Source organism: Crotalus tigris, unplaced genomic scaffold (assembly GCF_016545835.1).
Source record: "Crotalus tigris isolate CLP2741 ecotype Arizona unplaced genomic scaffold, ASM1654583v1 scf7180000017800.2534000, whole genome shotgun sequence".
NCBI classification, from domain to species: Eukaryota; Metazoa; Chordata; class Lepidosauria; order Squamata; family Viperidae; genus Crotalus; species Crotalus tigris.
The window spans coordinates 1,677,981-1,702,841 of NW_024096645.1; the positions used below are offsets into that span (position 1 = coordinate 1,677,981).

Consider the following 24,861-nt stretch of genomic DNA (forward strand, 5'->3'; position numbering starts at 1 on the left):
CTTTCAGTGTTTTAACACCCCTGGATAGTCAGTCGCCGCTATTCTTAGAGGGTGGGATAGAAGTTCCCTTCCCTCTCCTCACAGGGAGGAAGATACTTTGGGCAGCTTTTACAGGAAAAAAAAAATACTTAGGATTGAAGAGAGGTTCAGATCTCACTCAGTCTCATCTGCGCTGCTTTAGAAGTGCCTGGTGGTAAGTTTGACTTTGGCTATCTGCAGCCTAGTGACGAGCCATATTTCCATGGCTGGTCTTTCATCTGCTGGTTTGGAGGGCTGCCCTGGATCGAGCAGAAGGGCTACTGCCCTCCCGCGATCAAGCAGGGGTCCCCTCCTTGTTGCCCCTACAGGGTGACTCTCAACCCTTTCCAGCAGAGCAAAACCAAACGCGGAAGATGGAGCTCACCTTCCAGCGTCTGCGGCAGCTGCGATGGTAAACCGGAAGGTTTTTAATGTTTATGGGTTTGCCATATATATGTATTATTTTGTTTTATTATTGATGTTTTAATTGTTTTATTATTGATGTTTTAATTGTCAATTGGGAGCCAGCTAGAGGTCAGTATAAGATGGGTGACCAAATGAATGTTTTAAATGAAATAACAAAAGAGGAAGACTAGTTTTCAATCTCAGAGCTAGAGCTAGTTAGGAAGCAGAAGCTTTGGGGCTGTAACTAATTAAGGTCTTGTAAATTTCAGGCAGCAAGCAAATTACTAGATAGGGTACTAAACAACTTGTGATTAAGGTCACAAAGCAAGGAGCTTGTAAACTATTCCACTTGGTAAGGAGATGCTTGGCCAATATTTGAATTTAAGGTTATACCTTTTGGACACTAGACAAGGGAGCAAAAAGGAAGCCATGTCCTTTTGCTATAAGTCTGGTAACCCTATGTAAGAATTTCTCAACGATTCAAGAAATTCAATAATAAAAAAAGCACTTTATTTACATAAATTACAAAAAATCACGAACTGGTTCACAAAAAGTCTACTTCAAATTCTGGTTTTTTAAAACAATATATATCACAATAATACTTTTTAAAATTTAAATAATACGTACATTCTCTTGTTATTATTTTGTACAGAAGCACTTTCTGATTCCTATCATTCTCATATTCTGCAAATAATTCTATCCTTTGGCAAAACATGTACCTGTAACTATTGGTCTCATTCAGATGTGTTGACTGCATTTCCCATCTTTAGCAAGGCTAAATTGACCCAGGTGGTGAGGATGATCGTGAGTGTAGTCCCATCTATCTGAAAGGTACCAAATTGGGGCGTTTGAGCCATACTTGAACTATCAGGGAGCATTGGTTGAAATCAACCCTTGATCTAGATAGCAATTGGTATCCCTGTGCCAATCTTAGTCTGGGTTTAGTTTGCAAAATGGTTATGAATATAAAAATATAGAGCAAGGCACCCAAGGATATACAGTATCTCCCTTGTGGAAGGGAGAAATTAAAATACGATAAACTGCAGAAGTGGTTGGTTTGAATGGCATAGTTTCAGACTTGTATATTTTATTAGAAATGTTTACTTTAGATATTTTCCACAAGGGAGATATATCCTAGGTGCCCTGCTCCATTTTTTTATATTCATAGCTACCTTGCAAATTAAACTCGGAGACTAAAATTGGCTCAGGATAATCAGTTGATATCTAGGTCAAGGGTTGATTTCAAGAGTTGTTCCTGATGATGGTTCAATTATTGTTCAACCACCCCAATCTGGCAGCTTTCAGGTGGAAATTCCTAAATATCTAAATTCACATTTTTCTTCTGAATTTTACCTATATAAGTATAATATAATTATATTGCAGCGGGACCAGACTTTACCCTGGCTGCCATTGAGGTCTTAGCAGCTTAGAGGTTTTCTTGCACATTTTAATCCCTTTTATTAATACAAAACAGTATTCAGCTGAAATTGAGAATTATAAGTGATGGAAAGGTAGGAGTCCTTCAGCTAAGTTCTGAAACTTCCAAACTGAGATTTGCAGTACACAGTTAAAGCTATTCTACTGTCTCTATTTACTAAAACTACAGGCCTTATCCTTCATATTATAATATCTAGTTGAATCATGCTATGATGCTAAGGGACATTAACAGACATTTTTTTCTTTCCCCAGGCTAGCGTGTTTCTTGTCAGGTTGCAGGTAAATGTCACAGTTGGAGTAGCTATTCCAATTACTAGATTTAGAATTTTCCATTCAGGTTTCCATGTCATCTTGGTTTGGTTTTATTGCCTTTTTTCATATGTGTTTATCAGGAATATGGTATTTCCTAAATCCAGGAAACACATTTTTCCTAACATGGAGAAATATGAAAAATGTTCACTTAATTTAGTTACTTTTAGGCTGTCCTTCATTATAATAATGGATATTTTGGCCTACCATTAAAGACACAAGTTCACAGCAAGTACAACACTTAGCCAAATTTGGCTGTTCTTGAAAAAGCTAAGCTGTGTCAGACTTGATTAGTTTTTGGTCAGGAGAGAATCAGGATACCAGAGCTATAGACTAGATTGAAAAATGGAGACAATATCACAGAAGAAGGCAAAGGCAAACCAATAAACCAACATGGACAAGCTCAGTGTGTGAGAGACTCGACTTTAAAAGGGCGAGAAGGAAGGTGCCATCCATTAGTAACAGCAACACCACTAAACTGCTGTACTATGACTCAAATGAAACTTTCCTTTAGATTCTTCAGTATCAATCTTCCCCAGAATAATTAATCATTCAAGAAACTGCTAACCTAAGGATGTTCTTTTTCTTTCATAATCATAGAAGTGTCTACTTCTAATCAATAGTTTTAATATGATTGGTTAGAAATCAGGCTAAAGGAAATGTTTTTATCCATTGAGAAACATGGAAGTACCCAGTTCTAGAAGCATTGACTGTATAAGGCGCAGTTATATTGCTTGTGTAAGCAACCGCTGATGTTTCTTGCAATGGGTTCATGTAAGTGGATTGATATTACAGAATGGTCTAGAATATAATAGAGCTGGAAGGGACCTTGGAGGTCTTCTAGTCCAGGCCCCTGCTCAAGCAGAAGAACCTATACAATCTCAGACAAGTGACTGTCTAGCCTCTTTTTAAAAATCTCCAGTGATGGAGCGCCCACAATTTCTGGAGGCAAGCTGTTCCAGTGGTTAATTGTCCTCACTGTCAGGAAGTTTCTCCTTAATTTCAGGTTGCGTCTCTCTTTGATCAGTTTCCAACCGTTCTTCTCCTGCCCTCTGGTGCTTTGGAGAATAACGTGACCCCCCTCTTCTTTGTGGCAGCCCCTCAAATACTGGAATACTGCTATCATGTCTCCCCTATTTCTTCTTTATTTAGACTAGTTGAAAGGAACTTCAGATGTTACTTGGACTGACTCTGCTCAGGACAGAATGACCTACAACAATTCTGACATGATCGTGAAGTTGGTTTCCTCTTCAGTAAAAGAGAACTCATCACTTCATTAGGCAGACTGTTCCATTGGCTAAAGGTTCAACATCAGGCAATTCCTCCCAGTATTTAGACTGAACCTATTTTCTTTATAGCTTATTCCACTGGTTCTGCTCCTGCTCTCTGGATAGTGGCAACTCTTCAGATATTTGAAGACAGCTATCTCCCCTGAGTTATCTTTGCTTTAAGGTAAATATTACCAGATTGTCAGTCACACTCTGTAGACCAAACTAAGAAATCAACTCCACAAAAAGGCCTAACTTTTATTAATATTGGTCATAGTAACAGAATTTTGCAAGTCATTATCATCCCACCCTTTATATGCATGTGAACTAGGAAAGAATCTGCCTGAGTTGCTGACACCTACACTACCTTCTGGTTTTAGACTTACACCAAGTTTTTTCCCCTGGCCACTTTGATAATGGCTCTGGCCTAGCTTGTCAAAATTATCTTCCTTACTTGCTACACAAATCCTTTAATTATTTTTCCTAGGGTTGGTTTCCAGACCCTCACCAACTTGGCAAACCTCCTCTGAACTTGCTCCAGTTTGTTCCAGAGTAGAGTCCTATAAAAAAGAACCATATATTATAAATCTGTTATTATGATGGGTGATTGGAATGGAGTTATAGATGCAAGTAAGGACAAGAGAGGATTTTCTAAATCTTCCAATCACGCTAAATTACCTAAAGTTTTCTTTGATTTGAAGGATGATTTGGAACTCACAGATATTTGGAGAGAATGGAACATGGAGGACAGAGATTTTACCTTTTTTAAGGATAGGCATCAGTCGTTTTCTAGAATTGATTTTTTTTTAATTACTACTGATCTCTTTTCTAGGGTCAAGAATGTCAACATTTTTCCTAGGACATTGTCGGATCACAGTCCTCTATGGCTGGAGTTATTTGCTGAAGAAGGGAATAGAAGATCTTGGAGGTTGAATTAGAACTTATTTAGATATGAGGGGAGTTCACAGAAATGTAGAGAATATTTGAAGGAATTTTTTGTTTTGAATATGCATAAGGGTACCTCAATGGCTATGGTTTGGGATGCTACCAAAGTTTATATGGGAGGGGTTTTGATCCACATGAATAATGCGCATAGGCGCAAACAGGCGAAAAAACGTGAAGAGTTGGAAGAAGAGATCAAAGTGAAAGAGAAGGCTTTCATTTTGAATCCATTGGATAATAGGTTAAAGGTTTCTATAAATATGCTTAAGGAGCAATTTAACATGTTAATGGCTGATCAGACTACAATTAATTTAAGTTACATGAAACATAATATATTTTGTAATGCAAATAAGCCTGGTAGGTGGTTGGCTTATCAATTACGGAAGAAACAGAAGTCAAGGATTATAGAGAAAATAGATTATAAAGGTAAAGAGGTTTATCAAAAAATTTGATTAAAAGGAGTTTTTTAGATTTTTATTCAAAGTTATATGCTAATGAAAGCATACAAGTTTCAGATATAGAAAAGTATCTACAGGCAGCACATTTTCCTAGACTTTCAAATGACCAACGAGATGAGATGAATTGTTTAATTACTTATGAGGAAATTATTTGGGCGATTAAACTGTTAAAGTTTGGTAAGGCTCCTGGTACAGATGGATTAACAGCAATCTATTATAAAATGTTATCTGAAGAAATGATAGAACCATTAAAGGAACTTTTTAATAATATTTTGTTGGGAGCAGAGGTACCTCCGTCTTGGAGAAGGGCTTTTATATCGTTGATCCCAAAGGAGGATCAAGATCTTACCCAGCCTAAGAATTATAGACCTATATCTCTTTTGAATACAGATTATAAGATTTTTTTTTGAAAATATTGGCAAATAGATTAATGCATGTTTTGAAGCAATTGATCCATAGTGATCAATCTGGATTTATAATTGGGAGATATATGAAATATAATGTAAGACAAATTGTTAACCTAATTGAGTATTTGGATACTCAGTCCCTGCGACTTTGATATTTTTGGATGCTGAAAAAGCTTTTGATCAATTAAATTGGCAATTTTTATTGAGAGTTGTAGAGAAAGTGAATTTTGGGGATAAATTTTTGTATGCTCTTAAGGCTATATATCAACAACAATCGGCACAAATTATAATTAATGGGGGATTAACAGAAGCATTTAAAATTGAAAAGGGTACAAGACAGGGATGTCCATTATCCCCATTGTTATTTGTTTTAACAATGGAGATTTTACTTATTAAAATTTGTGAATCATCTACAATAAAGGGAATAAAAATAAATAAGAATGATTATAGGTTGAGAGCTTTTGCCGATGATTTGGTTGTGACATTATCTCAACCGACAGATTCGGTAAGGGATTTGGTGGAAATCATAACCCAGTATGGGAAAGTCTCTGGTTTTAAGGTAAATAACAATAAGACTAAAATACTACCGAAAAATATGTCTATGAAGGAAAAGGATATGTTAGCTAAATTAACAGGTTTTGAAATAGTGAAAAAAGTTAAATATTTGGGAGTATACATTATAGCTTCTAATGTTAAATTGTACAAAAATAATTATGAGACATTATGGGTAAAAGTGCAAAAGAATTTAAGTGATTGGAAAAAACTACAGTTATCTTTGCTGGGGAGAATCTCAGCGGTTAAAATGAATGTTCTTCCAAAGTTTCTTTTTTTGTTCAAATGATACCTATTTTGAAAAAAGATGCCAACTTGGAGGAATGGCAGAAGGGTATTAATAAGTTTATTTGGGCAGGGAAAAAACCAAGAGTTAAGTTTAAGATTATACAAGATGCACGGGAAAGAGGAGGACTTAAGGCGCCTAATTTAAAATTGTATTATGATGCGGTGGCTTTAACTTTGATTAGTGATTGGCTTAACTTAACAAATAAAAATATACTTCTTGAAGGATGGGATTTATTATATGGATGACATGCATATTTAATTTATAATAAAAAAGTAGATCAGGTTTTTAAATCTCATATTTTAAGAAACGCTTTATTATGTATCTGGAAGGAGTATTATTATAGGCTAAACTATAAAATTCCAATTTGGGGGATTCCTGAACATGCGATAGAGGGGGTATCTAGGAGTGTGAATTTGGAGAGGATTTCTTATAAGGAATTACTTAGTTTGGTAGGGAAGGATTGGCAATTAAAATCTTTAGCTGAGTTGAAGCAAGAAAATATTGTACACTCTTAGTTTCAGTATAATTAATTGTTAATTAGGTGGAGTTTAGATCAAAAGGTTGGTATTACTTTAGGGGATGTGAATTTGGTAAAACAGATTAAAGATCAAACTCGAGCCCGTATAAAGAGAATTTATAATGTTTTAATAGAATTGGATTCTGAAACGGAGTTAGTTAAAGACTGTATGGTAAAATGGGCTCAAAATATTCAAGAGCCGATTCTATTGGACACATGGGAGACAATTTGGGTTAGAAATGTAAAATTTACTCAAGCTCAAAATTTAAGAGAAAAATTTTATAAAATGTTTTATAGATGCCATTTGGATCCTCAAAAGCTGTCCTGCATGTATCCTAATTTACAGCCCAAATGTTGGAGATGTGGAAGCTTAGATGCAACTTATTTTCATATTTGGTGGACTTGTAGAAATATAAAAGCTTTTTGGATTAAGATTTGGTGGAACATTCAAAAGATTTTTAAGAGAAAGATAAAGTTTACGCCACAATTATTTTTGTTAGGTGTTATTGTAGATTTTGATGTTAAAGAAATTAATTTGATGTTGAATCTTATAACAGCTGCAAGATTATTGGTGGGGCAATATTGGAAGAAAGATTCTTTGCCTACTATGGAAGAATGGATACTCAAGGTGTCTAATTTAGCAGAAATGGCAAAAATCTCCGCTTATTTGAAGGACCATTCACAAGAAAGATACATTTCGGTTTGGAGAAGATGGATAGATTATATTCAGAATAAATATGAGACTAAAAAGTGTTATCTAGCTTATGAGTAAATTTTAGATTATTATTAATAGTTTAATATGGTTGAATTTATATTAGTTTTAGTATTATGGTTTAATTATAGTATTATTTTCGTTTTTAATTTGTTAATATTTATCTTGAAAAGGAGTTAAAGTATGTTATGGATTTGATTGTTAGTATAGTTGGGTAATGTTAGTTAGATTATGATTGTTTATTTGTAATCCTGTAATCAGTTCTGGGAAGTGGGGGAGGGGTGTGGTGGGAGGGATTTGGGATATATATTGTATTAAATCTTTAAAACTTTTAATAATAATAATAATAAAAGAACCATATATCCAGAATTTTAGTTCTGCTACCTTTTCTTGCTTATTTCAGTGATTCTGTGATGCCTGAGTTGCCTACACGGTTTGGTTCCAGCTGAAAAAGACAGTCCTGACACCCCTCCCTCTGAATGAGAAGAGTATCCAAGTAGCAGTCCTAAGGCATTAATGGAACACCCTTGACAACCCCATTCTTTCAAAGAGGGGGAAATGTCTGCTTGTATTACATCATGCTGAGCAGCACCTAACAAAGTTCAGGCATGTTGCTGTTGCTAACTGGCAGGTGAAGCAGATTTCTGTAATAGTAGAAATGCTTCAAAGCATCACTTGCAGAGGAAAGCAGTACTGGCATATGTAGCAAATCAAAGCAAAAGAGGCACTGAAACCATATTATTTTACACCGAAGCCCAACAATGGTAATTCATCATCCCTGTATTACCTAGTTCAAACACTGACATTGATACACTGAAAAATACTTCAACCTACAAATATCTTCAGATACCCAAGAAGCTGTTTTTATCATTTTTGTGGCCATTCTTCAGACAGATCCCCACAGGCAGTTCACATAGGGAACATTTGAGAAATGGGAAATGTAGTTCAGTTTTTGAATCGGTTTAAAACTGCAAAGTATGTGCTTTTTAAAATGATATTGGAAAAGTTAGTCTTCCTGGTTGTGAGGTAGTTCTACCTCCCTACCTCACTCCACCTGTAAGCTGCAGGGAGAACTGCTCATTCCAGACCATGAGTAAGGCTTATGTTAATAATTGCTACTGGTTCTAGTAGCCTTGTGGTATACAATAAGTATGGTACTTTTATAAGCCGAATTGCTTTACAGAAGTAAAATTGTGTTTTTCACATTTATATTAGCTTCCCTCCTGGTTAAGTCCGCAGATTCTTTCCACATTCCTTTGATATACTTTACTCTTGTCCTGAACAAATTTAAGAACATACTGACATAATACTGTAATATTTTGTTTTAGTGAGATAGAGAAATATGAGAATTCATTTTCTTCATCTGCCAGGAAATGGATGTTCAAACCCTTCATAAAAGAAGCTCCATTCCAAATGATTGTCGAGCATCAGAATTAACAGAAGTGTATAATAAAACCACTGAGCCATACAAAGTGAGAAATAGCTTCTTTCTTTGTGTTACTTTAGGATGAGGATAAATATTATCTTAAAACAGAGCAAGCATTGTGATATTTAATTCTTTAAATCTTATTAAAGAAGCCCAAGTCAAAACCATAGATACTGAGGGGGCAGAAGCCTCCAATTCACCCTTGCCTAAAGAAATGTAGGAAATTGTACTGCCGTTGTGATTTCACTTGGATTTGGCACATTCCCAAGCTTTCTCAGAAAAGCCACAAATTATTCCTTTTATATAGCACAAGTGCTAGATTTCTATAGAATGTGCAAGAAATATTTAAATCTTGCTCCAGCTGCTAACCATACTATCTTTTTTCTCCTCTGGAAAGTTTATGAAAGTTTTCCATGTGACCAAGAGTTCCTCAAAATCTGGATGAGCACAGACTGTTTTTCCCAATCTAGCAAAGAATTTCATTGGCATTGCAATTTTGCCAGAAGCACTGAAGACCGTAAACAGCCCACCTCACCCCTTTGTTACAGTTGAGATTTTTTTCCCTGTAAACAGCTGTCTGAGCAAAAGGTTCTCTTTTTTTTTCTCACTCAAACCAACATCCTACTTACAAACAACTCTTTCCTTTGTGCTGGTCTCAATGAAAGTTTGTTGAAGAAGTTTTGCTTCAAACCCAACTTTGGAATAGCCCAAAGCTTTTCCTGTTGTTGACAGTGAGTTTTAGAAGTTTTCACAAGCCGTAATAAAGGATTTAGTGCCTCTCTTAGGCAATATGGTGTAAAATGTGTCCATTAACCAACTGTACAGCCAGTCATAGCAGCTTAGCAGAAATCATGGCTGTGCTTGCACAAAGATACCAACTATGGTTAACAGAACTGTCTAAACAATTGGCTTTTACAAAACATCAAGGCATAAATTAGCAAAAGATATTTTTAGCCTAACATACTATGCCAACTCAACAACCAATCACAGACGGTTCTTGGCGTAAATTGTAACTGATGAAAGTGGTTTGCACCAAAATATTCAGCACCGTATATACTTAGGCATAAAGGGTTTCCCTTCAAACCCTCCAGCAGCATTTTAAAGTAGATAAATTTGCCCAGAAAATGACAAATGGAACCTTTGAGAGATGAAAACACCCCCCCCCTTACAGTTAGGAAGAGTTTGTGGTGATATTTGGTGGCCCAGTTGCTCTTTCAAGGAATTCATTTGGTGCTTAAGAATGATAGATACTGGTAGATCCTCCAAGGAGTGACACTAACTGGACCACCTGGTTTCTTACATAATATTGTCCCTTGATGCATCTGACAGATTTGAAAAGGCAGCTCTATGAGCAGGGATATAGTGAAGGAAGCATAGACGACAGATGGAGGCTGGGCAGGCTTTTCCATGGAGAAAAGTGTGTTGTTGTTAACTAATTTAGCTCACTGGCAACACCGGAGGCTTAAAAGAAAAAAATAATTGTGCTATAACAGAGCTGTTGCTGAGAACAGGCTACATGTAGATAAGAGTTCAAGAGTCTTCCGAAAGAGGAGGTTGACTTTTCCTCCCAGAACAGTTCCTGGGCCAAATCAAGTACTAAAGTTCCTTTATAACTTGTTGCCTCTTCCTTTGGATACCAGAAATTCCCTGCATCCCTTTAGAAACCAACAGAAACAATTGCTATTCTAGTTCTGAGAGCAAAGAACTTCAGCAGATAGCTATGGAATAGCAACAGCCCAGAAGGCAGCCAACAATTTTTGTCAAACTTTAGCATCGAAGGCAAGCAGAAGAAATATTTTCCATGATAGAAAGATCTTCTCATTTTTTCCATTTGGGTGTAGTGGCATTTTGTTCATTGTTTTTCTCTCACTAAGTAGCTTGGATAAACTCTTGCTTGCTAAGATCCTACATTTTCCCATAACTGAATTCCTGTGAATTATTAGAACACAAAAAAACTATCGGGCTTATATTGGCACTATATCTCTCAATATTTAATTTAATTGTATAATTCAAGTAACAACATCAAGGTCTTCTTCCTCTTCATACAACAGAGGAAGCTGGAGATTAGAAACCCCTCTGAATCAATGTCTACACTCCGGAATCATCATGGAAGTTTTCAGGCACCTTTTTATTGGTCTGTATAACAAGTCCTTTGCTTATTCTGCTATTATTGCCAACAGTATTATCCAACCATTGGAGAAGATTTCTGTGCGCATCTTCTGTATTGTTATTAAAATAATACCATTTCAGTGCTTTTCTTCCTGGTTTTGGGCAGCTTTGTGTATTAAATTCTATTTGTGCATTTACTTTAGCCCAGTCCTATGTTTACTATAATATGGAGCCACTGTTTTTTTTTTTAAAAAAAAACCTCCCAAACTGTGCTGAAATATTCCTGCCTCTCGGTATTAGTCTTTCTCTTTGATGATAAAGATTTGATCTCATTTCTTGTGTCCCCAATTCCTTTGCCTTGAAAAAGTTTGTCCAACAGATGAACTTCGAAACTAGTTGCTGTTGTTGTCTTTTAAGGAAAGAAAAAGCCCAGTGAGAAACAAAAAAGGCATTTGTTTGTAGGAGATGAGCACAACAGCTACAAATACTCATGATCACCAAGCATTCACAAGTGTTCACAAGGATGAGGTTGTAGAATCCACCACTTCACGACCATTGCACACAGTTGGGACATATTGAGAAGTCGACCCTGGGAGACACAGATTGGAAAAAGATTTCAAAGGACAGTAATTAAGAATCTCAGACTTAACTACGGTATGTGTCAAACATCACCATTCACAAACCACCCAATTAGAAACCGCTTTCTAAAGAAGTTCACAGTAGGCAAACTGTTCAAACGAAAACACATTACATCCAGGAAAATTGCCAGAATGTGCATAATTGAAAAGGACTAGACCAGGGGTAGGCAACCTTGGCTCTTTTACGACTGGCTCAGGAATTCTGGGAGTTGAAGTCCACGAGTCATAAAAGAGCCAAGGTTGCCTAGACAAAAGAGTGTATCTTTGGAGAAATCTGTCAAGCAAAGCACATAAAATGTGAAATAGTCATGGAAAAGGAATAGAAATTGGCTGAAGCAAACTTTAAAATGGGGAAGAGGATGAAATTGGTCTTTTCATTTATCACTATTTTCAAAAGAGCTAGACATTTTACCCAGTACAGGTGACCTGTTCATCTAGTTTGATTTCTAAAATGACATCTGGCATATTCTGTTATCTTTACCCTTGAGAAGCTCTTGAGCAGCTGATATGCCTGCAGGATCTAATCTAGCCCACCAATTCTTATGTTCAAAAGCCTGATTGGATGATGGTGCTTTCTCATGCTGACAAAGGGCAAAGGAATAAATGAGAGCAGCAGTGCCAAGACAGTAGTAGTAGTAGTAATAATAATAATAATAATAATAATAATAATAATAATAATAATAATGTTGGAAGGGACCTTGAAGGTCATCAAGTCTAACCCCCTGCTCAGGAAGGCAGGAAACCCTACCCCATTTCGGACAAATGGCTGTCCACTCTCTTCTTAAAAACTTCCAGTGTTGGAGCATTCACAGCTTCTGGAGGCAGGTTGTTCCACTGGTTAATTGTTCTCACTCTCAGGAAGTTTCTCCTTAGTTCTAGGTTGCTTCTCTCCTTGATTAGTTTCCACCTGTTGCTTCTTGTCCTGCCTTCAGGTGCCTTGGAAAATAGCTTGAATTCCCTCTTCTTTGTGGCAGCCCCTGAGATATTGGAATACTGCTATCATGTCCCCCCTTGTCCTTCTCTTCGTTAAACTAGACATACCCAATTCCAGCAACCGTTCCTCATATGTTTTAGCCTCCAGTCCCCTAATCATCTTTGTTGTTCTTCTCTGTACTCTTTCTAGAGTCTCAACCTTTTTTTTACATCGTGGTGAGAGGCCTTTGGAGAAGACAGGAGAGCATCTTGAAAACTACAAACAATATATGCTCTAATCTCTATGGAGATTCTCAGTCATCCAGATCACGGTTGTCCCAAAAGTGCTTTTTCAAGAGACTTCCTTGTTTTTTCTTGGAGATGTTTCGCTTCTCATCCAAGGATGGAAGGATTTCCTACCATCCAGTCAGAGCTGAAGAAGCTTCTTGGATGAGAAGCAAAACATCTTCAAAGAAAAAAACAAGAAAGTCCAGTTGCCTCCTGAAAAAGCGCCTTTGGGACATATATGCACTAATAATTGTAAGAATTTAAAATGCAAACTATAGACACTAGAAACATAATCACATTAGACATGATTACTATTACTGAACAGAAAAAAAAGTGTGATTCACGGATGTCACAATATCAGCCAATAGTTCACATGGAAAAAAGTAACAAAATATGGGATTTGCAAATCACAGTTGAAAGGCTTTTGAAGAAAAAGTTAGCTATAATACCAACAGGAATCAGAGCTCTTAAAGCCTCAACAAAGGGATTCTCCAAATATTTGGAAGTTTTACTGGACTTGATACCACTGTCTTTGCAAAAATAAATAAAAATCCCTACTTTGCTTGGAACTTCCTCCATGACACAATAATGTTGCCAAGGCTTTTGATTAGAACCCAAATACCCAGTCTAAATGCTGTGATACAAATTGATTGAATAGACAGCGTAACAAGAAGAACAGTATGTTGGCCATGCATTGTTAAGAAAGTGTTCTATGAGTGTTTCCTAACAAAGAGATTTAGTTTCTCATAGTGTAAGCCAGGGGTAGGCAACCTTGGCTCTTTTATGACTCGTGGACTTCAACTCCAAGAATTGCTAGCCAGCATGGCTGGCTCAGGAATTCTGGGAGTTGAAGTCCACGAGTCATAAAAGAGCCAAGGTTGCCTACCCCTGGTGTAGGCTATTGTTACTCTCTCCTTATATTCTCATTTTATCTCTGAAAAGAGTCTTGATTTAACTGTTTTGCCAGGACATATTTACTGGGGAAACAATAACTAAATAAATGGCCTGCATCACTGAATTCAAATGGCTTACAAAGATGGTTCCGCATTTTATGTCCAGAAGCAGAGAAGACAAATTCTGTGGCAAAATAACTAGTTTTCATCTCTGTGTAGTTTCTTCTTTTGCTGATTATTTTCACAGCCCAATTGCTCTGTGAAAACTTATGACATGATTTCACATTCAGAGAAGAGCCAAGAAAGAGAAGAGACTGGAAACTGCCACTTTGTGTTTTGCATTATGCTCAAATCCAAAACTGTGATTACTCTAATTACAGTTAGTGAAAACAGGTCAGATTTTTGAACTATGATTTCAAAGTTTCCATCGAGCACACCTAAGCCTCAGTTCATCAGAGATCAAAACCAGCTGGGTTAGTCAAAATTGAAAAAAAGAAAGGAAAAGAAAATCTTCTTCAGAGGAGAAGGATAAATACTGCAACTTGACTTCATCCTACCAGATTTATAGTTTTGCATTATGTGCAAATGTAGCCACAGGTGACAAAACCAACAACTATAAGCAGTTATTTTTGTAATTTCCCAGGAACATCTGTTGCTTTTCAGAGTGGTGCATTTGTTAACATCTACATGAACTCCCAGAGATTTAAGACACTGTAGCTTAAAGACAATTCAGCCGTGCAACAGTCAGAATAAGTTGCTGCTGTAGGCAAATTTATCCGCTGAGTACACCCAGTAAGGAATATCTTTGCTCTCAGTCATACTGCAGATAGCACTAGCACTAGCACTAGCACTAGCAAGAGCACGTAAGACTTATATATCACTTCACAGTGCTTTACAGCCTTCAGCTGTTTGTCAGCATATTGCCCTCAACAATCTGGATCTTCATTTTACTGACTTGAGAAGGATGGAAGGCCTAAGTCAACCTTGATCTGGTGAGACTTGAACTTCCAAACTGCTGGCAGCCAGCAGTCAACACAAGTAGTCTGCAGTACTGCATTCTAACCACTATGCCACCAGGACTCTCAAATATAAGGTGAGAATCATTGCTTATACGGACTCTCTCACACACTCACCCTGCGAGTGGCTGGAGCCTGCAGCTGTCACACTGAATCGGTTGGTGGAAACTCGATGGCTGGCTATGTTCTTCTGGGGCTGGAACAGAATGATATGCAGCTTGGGAGTGAAGAGGCAGCCAAGAACTACTGTGCCACTTAGGCTAACTGAGATGCACATTGTCGTAGTCTGAACCTGTAAAGGGGAAAAGAAAGAAGCAAACCAGTCCAGCAACCTGAAGCATAAAGCAAGGACATGAAAACAGGGATGGATCTACAGGTGCTTTAATTATCCATATGAAATAGTCAGTTGGTCCACTTTGGGAAGAAATGTTCATGTAAAGCCCAATCCCAACAACAATGATAATCTTTGGGCAGCCTGAAGGACATTTATGCTGTCTCCCTGCCATGTTCACTGAACAAGCTTCCTTGTATCTCTAAATGCTTTTTGGTCCACTTGAAATGAGAGCAAACTGTATCATAGGTATGGGGGCCTTAAGGTATTTGTAGGATTGGATGATTAGCCATGTTGGTAGAGCCCTGTGCTTGCACAAAAGGAAACATTTTTAATGTCTTTTCCTTTTCTTAAGGAAGAGCAAACTTGTTGCAGACATGGCTAAGAGGCCTTGTAAAGGAATCAACTAAGAAAGGGAGTCTGGACCTCCTTAAGAAAGTGGTTGAAGGAGTTCCTGAGGACAGTAGAGGTGCACCTCTGCTGGTAAGGAATGAGTCCTTGTGGGAGAGATGCTGGAAATGCCCAGATTTGCAGGAGAAAAGTTTGCAAAACTTTCCATCAGTCCTGAGAGTTGAAATATAGCATTCTGGGAAAGTGACACAGGACTCTTCCTTATCCCCCCCCCGTCCCCCCAATTCTGCAAATAGCCCTGAATATTGATATAGGCAGAATTAATTCCCTCCTAGTAGAAGAGGGGAAAAGGGAAGAAGAAAAACAATGTCCTGTGCCTCCTACCTTGACCTTCACAAGCTGATGGATGTGATGGATATTCAATCATAGAATCTCCCTATTACTATTTCCACTATTAGATTGCTATGTAACATACTAAGCCTTCTTCAAAGCTACATATGGCTTTTGGGATCCAGTATCTTCTCAAACAGCAATTGATAAAGATATATGGAAAAAGTAAGAAGCTTAACACCAGTTTAAAAATTAGGAAATATAACTATTCCCAATTTTCAGGAAAAAAATAGAAAACCCATGCTGTCCATTTGCCCAATACAGCTGTGTCTATTCTGAATTATTTTCCTGCAAAGATCTTGTCTAGCCAGAAATAAGATTGGCCCACAGCTGTCCAAATATTTCTCTGAGCTTGACCAATATGGTGCCCCAGTGCAGTAATCCAATTCTAATCCAATTTAAGCTTGGAAGAATTAAACTATTGGTAGTTGCTGCTTAAATGTCAAAATGAATACATAAAAATATACAAAAAGAAGTGGGTGGTTAAAGTGTAAGAAAGACTAGCAGAGATTTATACAATGTGGTGAAAGAGACTCATCTCAAAAATTAAGTAATCCTTTTTTGCACTCCATCAATGCATTTGCCATGTTGTCAGAAGTCAATTCCCACAACATATAAATGGATTTTGTGCAAGAGAGTGTGAAATATGAAATAAAAAATATTATAAGAAAGCCTCAGGAGACCCAGCTGACTTCAGGAATACACAAATAATTTATTTTTAACTTCTTCAGTCAATTAGGAATTAATGTATTTTCACAATAGCATTACTGATTAGGAGGTAAAAAGGAAAGCTAGTTTTAACAATATGAAATGAGTGTATTGACAAAAAAACCCTCAGCCACAATTACTTTTATACTTGTAAATCCTCCTACTTAATAGTCTGTACCTCATTTAAAGTTTGTAACTAGTATGTACATCTTCAACTGTAACACAACAATGAGTTAGCTCAGCATGAGGAAATACAGTGGGATCCCTGAAAATATAGGCTGGATAGAACAATCAAGAAACAAATTTATAACTTACCACCAGGCCAATCTAAAGTCTTGGAGGAAAAATAAGGTTCAGTCAGGAGTAATCTTGCCTTTCACAGATTAATTCATCATCTTGGTATTTCACATCCTGTAACTTATTCTAGGAATTTTTCGCTGTTCGTTCCATAGAAGTCTAAAGGTATTCAGGAAGTTAGAAACCTAAGAATTTATCTCCAAGCACCAGCTATTGTTTAATTCCCCCTGAAAACATCCAAAGTTTGCTCCTCGTCTATGTTCTTATTCTGCTTTTGTGGCTGGCTTCATACTCTGTGCTGTGTTTGTCTAAGCTCTTGTATCTAAGCTGCAACCATTTGAATGACAACTAGATGGCAACAAAGGATTTTTGCAGTCCTCTTATGAAAGTCCTACTTTTGTTTCAGTGCTCTCTGAGAGTCTGGTTTATCTATTGTAGTGCATTAATACCGGCAACTGTGATTTATTTGGCAATTTATGATTAAACTAAGCCAAGGTTTCAGAATGGTATGTGAATCCAGTCTATTACAAAGGTTAAACCTGGTTCCTCTAAGGATTTTGTTTTTCATATTTGTTTATGTACTTACCTCTACATTCCATGCCACCCAGAGATTTTAGACAACTTACATTCCAAGCATAGGGAATGTAAGGGATAGGCAGATGTGGATGTTTGATGTTATTACAGATATCATCGCAGGATGGAATTATTATTATTATTTGCAAAGAAGAGATGCATTATCTCTCAACAGGTTCTGCTTCTGAGCTACCTGGAGTAATGTGCTATGTGGAGTAACAGAGCACAGTAACAGAGCAACGTCTACAGCTACGTAATGACAATCACTATGTTTCTTTAATAAATCCTTACAGCAGGTGTCTTCAGACTTGACCCTTTTATGATTTGTGGACTTCAACTCCCAGAATTCCTCAGCCAGTGTGCTCCCATACTATTAGTACTAAATAACAACTTCATAACCCTGACTCCACACTAATAACCAAGACCTTCAGCTTCTGAAATTGATTTGTAGAGCGGGATTAAGAACTCTGAAGCTTTTCGTCTGATTTCTCTCTTAGCCAGATGAGATCCCAATGTGAAGATCTCCCATTTCATGTGGGAAAATTATCTCTCTCTGATTATTTTAAAGGAAGCGTTGCTGTGTGAGATTACTAAACAGTAGACTCTATTCCCAAAAAAGTTAAGGAAAAATAATCTAGATAGCTCAAGAACAGCATTTCTCAATCTTCATTATAGCAGTGGAAATTTTTTCAGGTTTCCTCATAAAACTGAAAAAAAGAAATTCTACTATTTTAAGAGTCACTTCAATAGTTTGGCCCCTTAAAGCAGCTGCAGCAGTTTTTCAACTATCATATGTTTATTCATCTGAGCTACACAAATCCAACTGGCAATAAAGAAAGATCTCTTTGCCTTTTTAATAAAAATCTCACCGGCCCTAACACATGCTTGGTCTTTAGTAAATTAGAATTTGCTAATAAACCCATCTTCTGCAAAGTTCCTCCCAGAAACACAGATGATTGTTAACCAACAACTTTAAGTGACAAGAATATGATTCAAGAATTTGCAACTCCAATTAGGCAGTGGGATTCAAATGTATTAGAGAACTATCTACAAGCAGACAGAACACCCACCCTTCTCAAGCATTATGTGGAATTAAATTACCCACTCTTAAGGAAGCTTAAGATGGTGCTTAATCTGAATGAGAACATGTTAATTTAATGTACTTAATACCCAAAGGCAAACAAGCTAACAAGAACTATGCCAGTTGCCCAGTTAAAACAAGAGTAATGCAACCAGAAAACTCATTATATAGCAATTCCATTTGAAGCCTTTCACATTTGTCATTTAAAGATTTCTAGTATGAGGCAGGAGGAGGCAAGGTGATCCATAAGATTCTTGCATTAAATGGCAGCTCTATTTTCGGTTCTGGAACTCTCAGATATTAAAAAGGATCACCTGTAAAGTCCTAGCATTTTATTTTTGATTGGTAAAAGGGGTTGCTGTTTCTCTAAAGAAAAAAGCATAATGGCTACAAGGTTCAAAGAGACTGGGTAATAGAAGGTGAGGTCTAGAAATGCTTATTTTGAAAATTGCCTTAAGGTCCAAAAAGTAATTATTTCTCAGTTTCTAATTACTCAATTATGGATAATTTGAACATGATGAGAGTGCTATTTCTGACCAAAACTGTGAGATTCGTCTTATGCAATTATATAATTATAAAAACAATGTGGGTCCATAGCTCCCAAATTACTTGAACTGTGATAATTTTGTTATAAGAATAATGCCTTTAAAATGACCTCTTTTATTATATTTCCTCTCCCAAGAACACCAGGGGCTTTTCTAAGTAACCAGCTTTTCCAACTCTCCATTCTCCTGAATCTAATTTCAATGTACCCAAAGTTGATTCTAGCTGTTTTGTTTACTTTCAGCTCTGCTCAGATACCAAGATGCTGTGAGCACATGCATGTTTACATATCTGTGTGTCTAGCCTTCCCAGAAGGCCACCAGCCCATTAATACTCACCCTTCGGGCCAAGGACTGAGCAAGAAGATTGTCAGCAAAGCCATTCTAGTTTGCCAACTAATCAGTTGAGTGGTTTTTTCCGACTTTCTTGTCAACCCCCAAAGGTATTCCTTTTCACAAGAGAGAGGCAGAGACTAAATTGCTAGCATTAACTCATGTTTCTGTGCTTACTAACAGAGGAAACCTTAGTTGCTTTCCAAACTCCTGATGGTGGACTAGCAATTCTGCTTTTCCATCTAATGAGGCCAGGATATTGCCATGACTGAACTGGGAGGGAGCAGGATTAAGTCAAGCATCCATTCCAGGAGGAGTTCTAATTGCCCTGTCAATCAGAAGGCTGTGATATACTGCTATTTTTTGCTTAGTAATAGCAATCATTTTTCTGGCCCATGGCTATAATACGTACACATAGGGATGTGGGGAATTCATTTTGATCCATTGCTAGCACTGTACATTCATCTGGGACCCCTAAACTCTGGGTGCAGCAAAATTCTGTGTATTAAAAAAAACCTGTGTCTTATTATATTTGGTGAAGCATGTTCTGAGGTTTGTGCTCCCCAAAGTGCAACACACTGATGAATAAATAGCTCTATTGTTGTGATTCTCTATTCTTGTTCTTGTTGTGCTATCCAGGATGCAATTACACAAGCACCATTGGCATTTTCTGGATAGTTCTTATGATATTAATAATAAAGAGCTACAGGTTCCTCCATTCCCCACTTGAGCTTTTATTATCTAAGAATATTCCAGAGGTTTATCAAGTGTAGAGAAACCCTGGAGAGTTTTATGTATTCTTTCCATAGGGAAAAAGTGTTTCACAAATGGAAAGAAAGGAAAACAGTATGACACTTTTAATCTGATATGATGAAGAACAGCTTATGACTATTACAGTGACAACTAAATTGAGGGTATAGTGTGAACTCTTTATCAATTTCTGTTCCGGAAATTCCTAGAAGTAGACTGATAAGAGAAAGCATGACTGCACTGTGTCCTGTGCAAACCTATAGTACAGATATGCAACCAAAGACCTTGGCTGTTTGCCCACTCAAGACCTGGAATCCTGTAGCATTGTTTTTCTGCAATTAGTAACAGAATTAACACACAAGATACTAGTCACATTTTAGCTACTGTAGCATTACTCTATGCTATAAACCTCTTTCCGATGTCCAAGGTCTTCTTGGAATAAATAAGCCTCACAGCTAAAGTTGCTAGCACCTTCGACTTAAATTTGACTGTTTATTCTTTTTGCCTTATTTATTTTCTTGTTGTTTCAAGCTGTGGTATGTATGTATGTATGTATGTATGTATGTATGTATGTATGAATGAATGAATGAATGAATTGGTCTGTTAGTTGTTCCTTGAACAGATTAACTAAAATTTCCTAGTATCAGGGAGAGGGATAAAAGTTGACAAATGTCAATAAAAAAAAAGATTACTTCTGGAACAATTCATAATCTCTGATTGATTATGTTTATTAATGTTAAATCCCACCTTCCATTCAGGAGCTCCATGTGGCATACATAGCATTCCTTCCTCCTATTTTTTGCCACAGCAATCATCTAATGAGGGTGGAGCTTTGATTGAAAGAGACTAACTGGCCCAAAGTCACCAGTGCTCTCCTGTAGCTAAGACCGGACTAGAACTTGGATTTTCCCTCTCCTAGTCCAAACCTTGATCAGTGTGAATTGTATCCCAGGACATCTGGACTGGAGGGCACCAGGTTGGGAAAGATTCTCTGAAGCTGCCTACTACATGCCAAGGACATTTTTTTATCTTATTCCCAGCAAGAACTGACTTACGCGGTAATCGCTGGAGGTAACATAGAAGATGGGCAGGAAGGCTAGCCAAATGATGCATGTGGTATACATGGTGAATCCAATGAACTTGGCCTCATTGAAGTTTTCTGGACATTTCCTGGTCTTGAAGGCATAGACTGTACACAACATGATCAAGAGGACATTGTAGGTGAGTGAAATTAGCATACTGGAGTCTCGGTTGTTGCATTTGAGGGTGACAATATACCTTTTGTCAGGTTCAGTATCCTTTCGTGTGCCTGGAATCTCCACCATGAGCCAGATAATGGCAATAATGAGCTGGCATGAAATAAGAGCCATGCAGATGACCACTTGGGAGGTGGGGCTTATGAACCGCGGACGCTGCACGCCTTCTTTGACTCCACTGAAAATCCGTGCAATTCGGTTTGTCTTGGTCAAGAGGGCAGAGTAGCAGACAGCAAAGGAGGTGCCTAACCCTAAGCGCCGCAGAGTACAGACCACAGTGGAAGGCTTGGCAATGAAGATAAATGTCATGCTGTAGCACATCAACACTCCAGTCAGCAGGATGTAGCATAGTTCTCGGCCTGATGCTTTCACAATGGGAGTGTCATTATTCCTAACAAAAAAACCCAAAACAAACAGAGTGGACATGAAACCAAGGCAAGAAATTGTGACTGGTCCAATAGCCCAGACATCCTTCCAGTGAATATACTCTTGGGGTAACTCGTAGCATCCATTTAAAGTCCCATTGGGCCAATAACCAAGGCCACAATCTCTGCAAGTAAATTCATCCAACAGAAATTCATATGGCTGGCATGGGATACATATCCAACAGCACATGTCTCCTGGTTGCATGCTCTTCATTTCGTTCTTCTTGCAGGGGTCACTGCACTGGGAAACAGGAATGGAGGTCTTCACCCATGGAATGAGGTTGGTGTTCAGAATGAGTCCTTCTGCCCAGTAGCCTACCTTCTGATAGCGATATCTCCCATTGGCTCTCTGGTAGTTGAAAATATTGTAACGACCAATTCCATCTCCACATTGGTCAAATCGAACCATACTTTTGGTGTCTAGTGATGGTCGAAATGGAGCTGTGAAGTGGAATTGGAAAATTGGATTCAAGTGTGAGAAAAACAACATGATTACAAAATTGAGCTATCCACATGGAAACTTTTGCCCCCAAATTGGTTCTGTTATACTTTGTTATAGTAGTCCTATTCCTTGTGATTTTCATATGGACATAACCTATTTTACACGGGTCTTTTATTTTTTTTTACAGATAGATGCTTATCACCCCCCATGTACATAATTTACTTGCATATTCTCAACAAAGTTGATAGCAATATAATCTGTGCAGAAATCTTAAAAACTGAATTAGACATGGGGAATTATAGGAGCTGAAGTCCAAAGTATCTGAAGGGCATGAGGATTGGGAAGGCTAGCTTTGGAACCACTGCAGAGCAGCCAGAACATGATAAATAATCTTTTAATGTTTCCAAGAAGCTGTGCATTAGAACTATGCAAATATTCAGAAATTGCATTTTTTTGTAGCATGTTAGCACAAACTCCCCCTCTTTGAAACATTCAAACAGCCAGATCCTCTAGAAAGCTTGCTGCTCTATATGCCATTTCCCCAGTTTTTGGTAGTTGTATACATAGACAACATTTCTGCTGGATTGTCAGTGAAGCAGTTTTGTATGTCCCCCACACACATGGAAGAAACAGCCTTTAAAATAGCCACCGAAGCTTTCTAGAAGACATGGCTGCTTAAATGAGTGTTTTTCAAATGTGCAACTTTAAGATGTCTGGACTTCAACTTTCAGTATTCCCCAGCCAGCATTCTGAGAGTTGAAATCCACACATCTTAAAGTTGCCACATTTGAAAAACATTAGTTTAAATACTTTGAGAAGCGATGCTTCCATCACACTGAGATTTTTGTGAAGCATCCCTTCTGAAAGCTTTGCACAGCCTCACTGTGTGTTATATTAGTATAACTTGTTCTAACCTGAAAAATCAGGGGCTCATATTGATTTATTATTCCAGTGCCATGACACTCAAAAGTGAAGACTTAGGAAAGCAAAATTAAATGCAAGTGTGAACTTATCTGGATGTTTGCAATAATACTGCAAATCTCTCTTAAATGGAGATGAATGTCCGTAATTATCTTGCTTTCATGGTAAGATGCAAACAGAACTGTTTGCATCTTACAATGCAAGTCAAATTCTAGGCAGTCAAATCTCCTGGCTTGAGAAAACTACAGTTTGGTCCCATTGCACAAGCATCCTAAACTAGCAGCTGTCATGCCCAGGAGAACAAGATGGTAACATTCAATAAATGAGGGATTTTTTTCTCCATTAATGATGTTAGAGTAATTCACACAGGAATATTTCTGGCAACCACAATGCCAGGCACTTAGAGTAATTCACACAGGAATATTTCTGGCAACCACAATGCCAGATAACTCTATCTTTCAGGATATTTCTGCCATAATCTGCCCTGAGATTGCACTGTGCATTTTAATCTGTGCATCTCCAGTTCTGTTCTCCATGCCCTGATCTTTGCCCCGCTTGTTCCTCATGTTCTTTATTCCTCCCCACAACATTCTACATCAAACCATTATTTTGGCTTACCATCAAAAGTTACGTTGAGCATGAAATCCTTGTAGAACCGCTTCCCATTCACTGGCTTCATGGAATCACAGAGCTTGGTGGCATTGGGACAGAGTGCTTGATGCATGTTATGAAGTGCATGGGCCATTGCATAGACTGCATTGACCACAAACATGATTTTGGATTCCTGTTCGAACTGCCCTGACTTCAAGGAGAAGTGACTGCAGTTCTGGTTGTAGAAACTACACTGGAACTTGTGTTCCCAGAACTCCTGGAACCATGGATTTCGGCTGTTGTTGTAGGGATTGAGGTTTCGGAAGTACACAGCAAATTCCTGTATTGGGTAGGAAGCCAGTTCAATAGTGATAGCACCATCAGCAATTGGCTCACTGCCAGCCACTACACTCTCTAGAGCCCCCCAACCATCGCTGGCCACCCAAGTGAAGGACACATTAATCCTTTGAGCAGCTGCTAACAGCTCCCGAGCATCTTCACTTCGGGTGAATAGCACTACCACTCTTGCACTGGGTTTTTGCATCAGTGCCTTAATCACCCCATCAAAAGTCTTCTTGTTCATAGAACGTCCCACTTTCTCAGAAGTGGCAATGCAGATGTTGCGGGCCCGAGCTTGTTGTTCAAAAGCTTCAATGCCTGTTTCTCCATAGTCTCCTTCGGAGGCCACAGTGGAGACATAGGTCCAGTTGAAGAACCGCAGGATCTCAGACATAGCTTTGGCCTGGTAGAAGTCTGGTGGGACAGTGCGAGCAAAGTAATCATAGCGAGACTTGTCACTCAGCTTAGCACTGGTAGAAGCATAACTGATCTGAGGGATCTGGAACAGCCGTAGGAGATTAGCCACCTGGAGAGAAAGAGATCAAGGTAGAGAGGGAAGATTCTTACGAATAACTGGAAAAAATGAACGTGTAAAGAGGAACAGGACTATTCTACCCACCAGCATGGAAAGTATAATTCACTAGAATAATTTAAGTATAATTTAAGTATAATTCACTAGAATAATTTCCTGCTATTTTTTAAAGGTGATGGAGGAAGAATTAACATTTTTCCCTGTCCTATTTGGGGATCATACAGACCTTCTATAGAGTCTAGTTTGAATAATTGCAACTTAAGGTTCATTTCTGACATTGCAACTAAATATGGTAAAGTTGCTTAAGAATGGCTTACTCTGAATTTATTATAGAATGTTTCTTATAATTGTTTTGCAACTCCCTGCAGATCATCCATAGCTTCTACTTCATAAGCACTTTGGT

The 24,861-nt window shown here is 37.9% G+C and overlaps 1 protein-coding gene across 2 annotated transcripts in view; it reads right to left on the reverse strand.

The window, feature by feature from the left end:
* Positions 1 to 7,619: 7,619 nt before the first annotated feature.
* The window catches only part of GRM2 (glutamate metabotropic receptor 2), a 47,835-nt gene continuing 30,593 nt past the window's right edge, over positions 7,620 to 24,861 (reverse strand). For both annotated transcript variants that reach the window (XM_039342634.1, XM_039342635.1), the window contains exons 2-5: positions 23,615 to 24,452; positions 21,008 to 22,074; positions 14,714 to 14,888; positions 7,620 to 11,438 (exon numbers count right to left, since the gene is read on the reverse strand). In XM_039342634.1, coding sequence (XP_039198568.1) covers positions 11,365 to 11,438; positions 14,714 to 14,888; positions 21,008 to 22,074; positions 23,615 to 24,452 — 2,154 coding nt within the window. In that variant the 3' untranslated portion in view covers positions 7,620 to 11,364. The remainder of the gene's footprint in view (positions 11,439 to 14,713; positions 14,889 to 21,007; positions 22,075 to 23,614; positions 24,453 to 24,861) is intronic.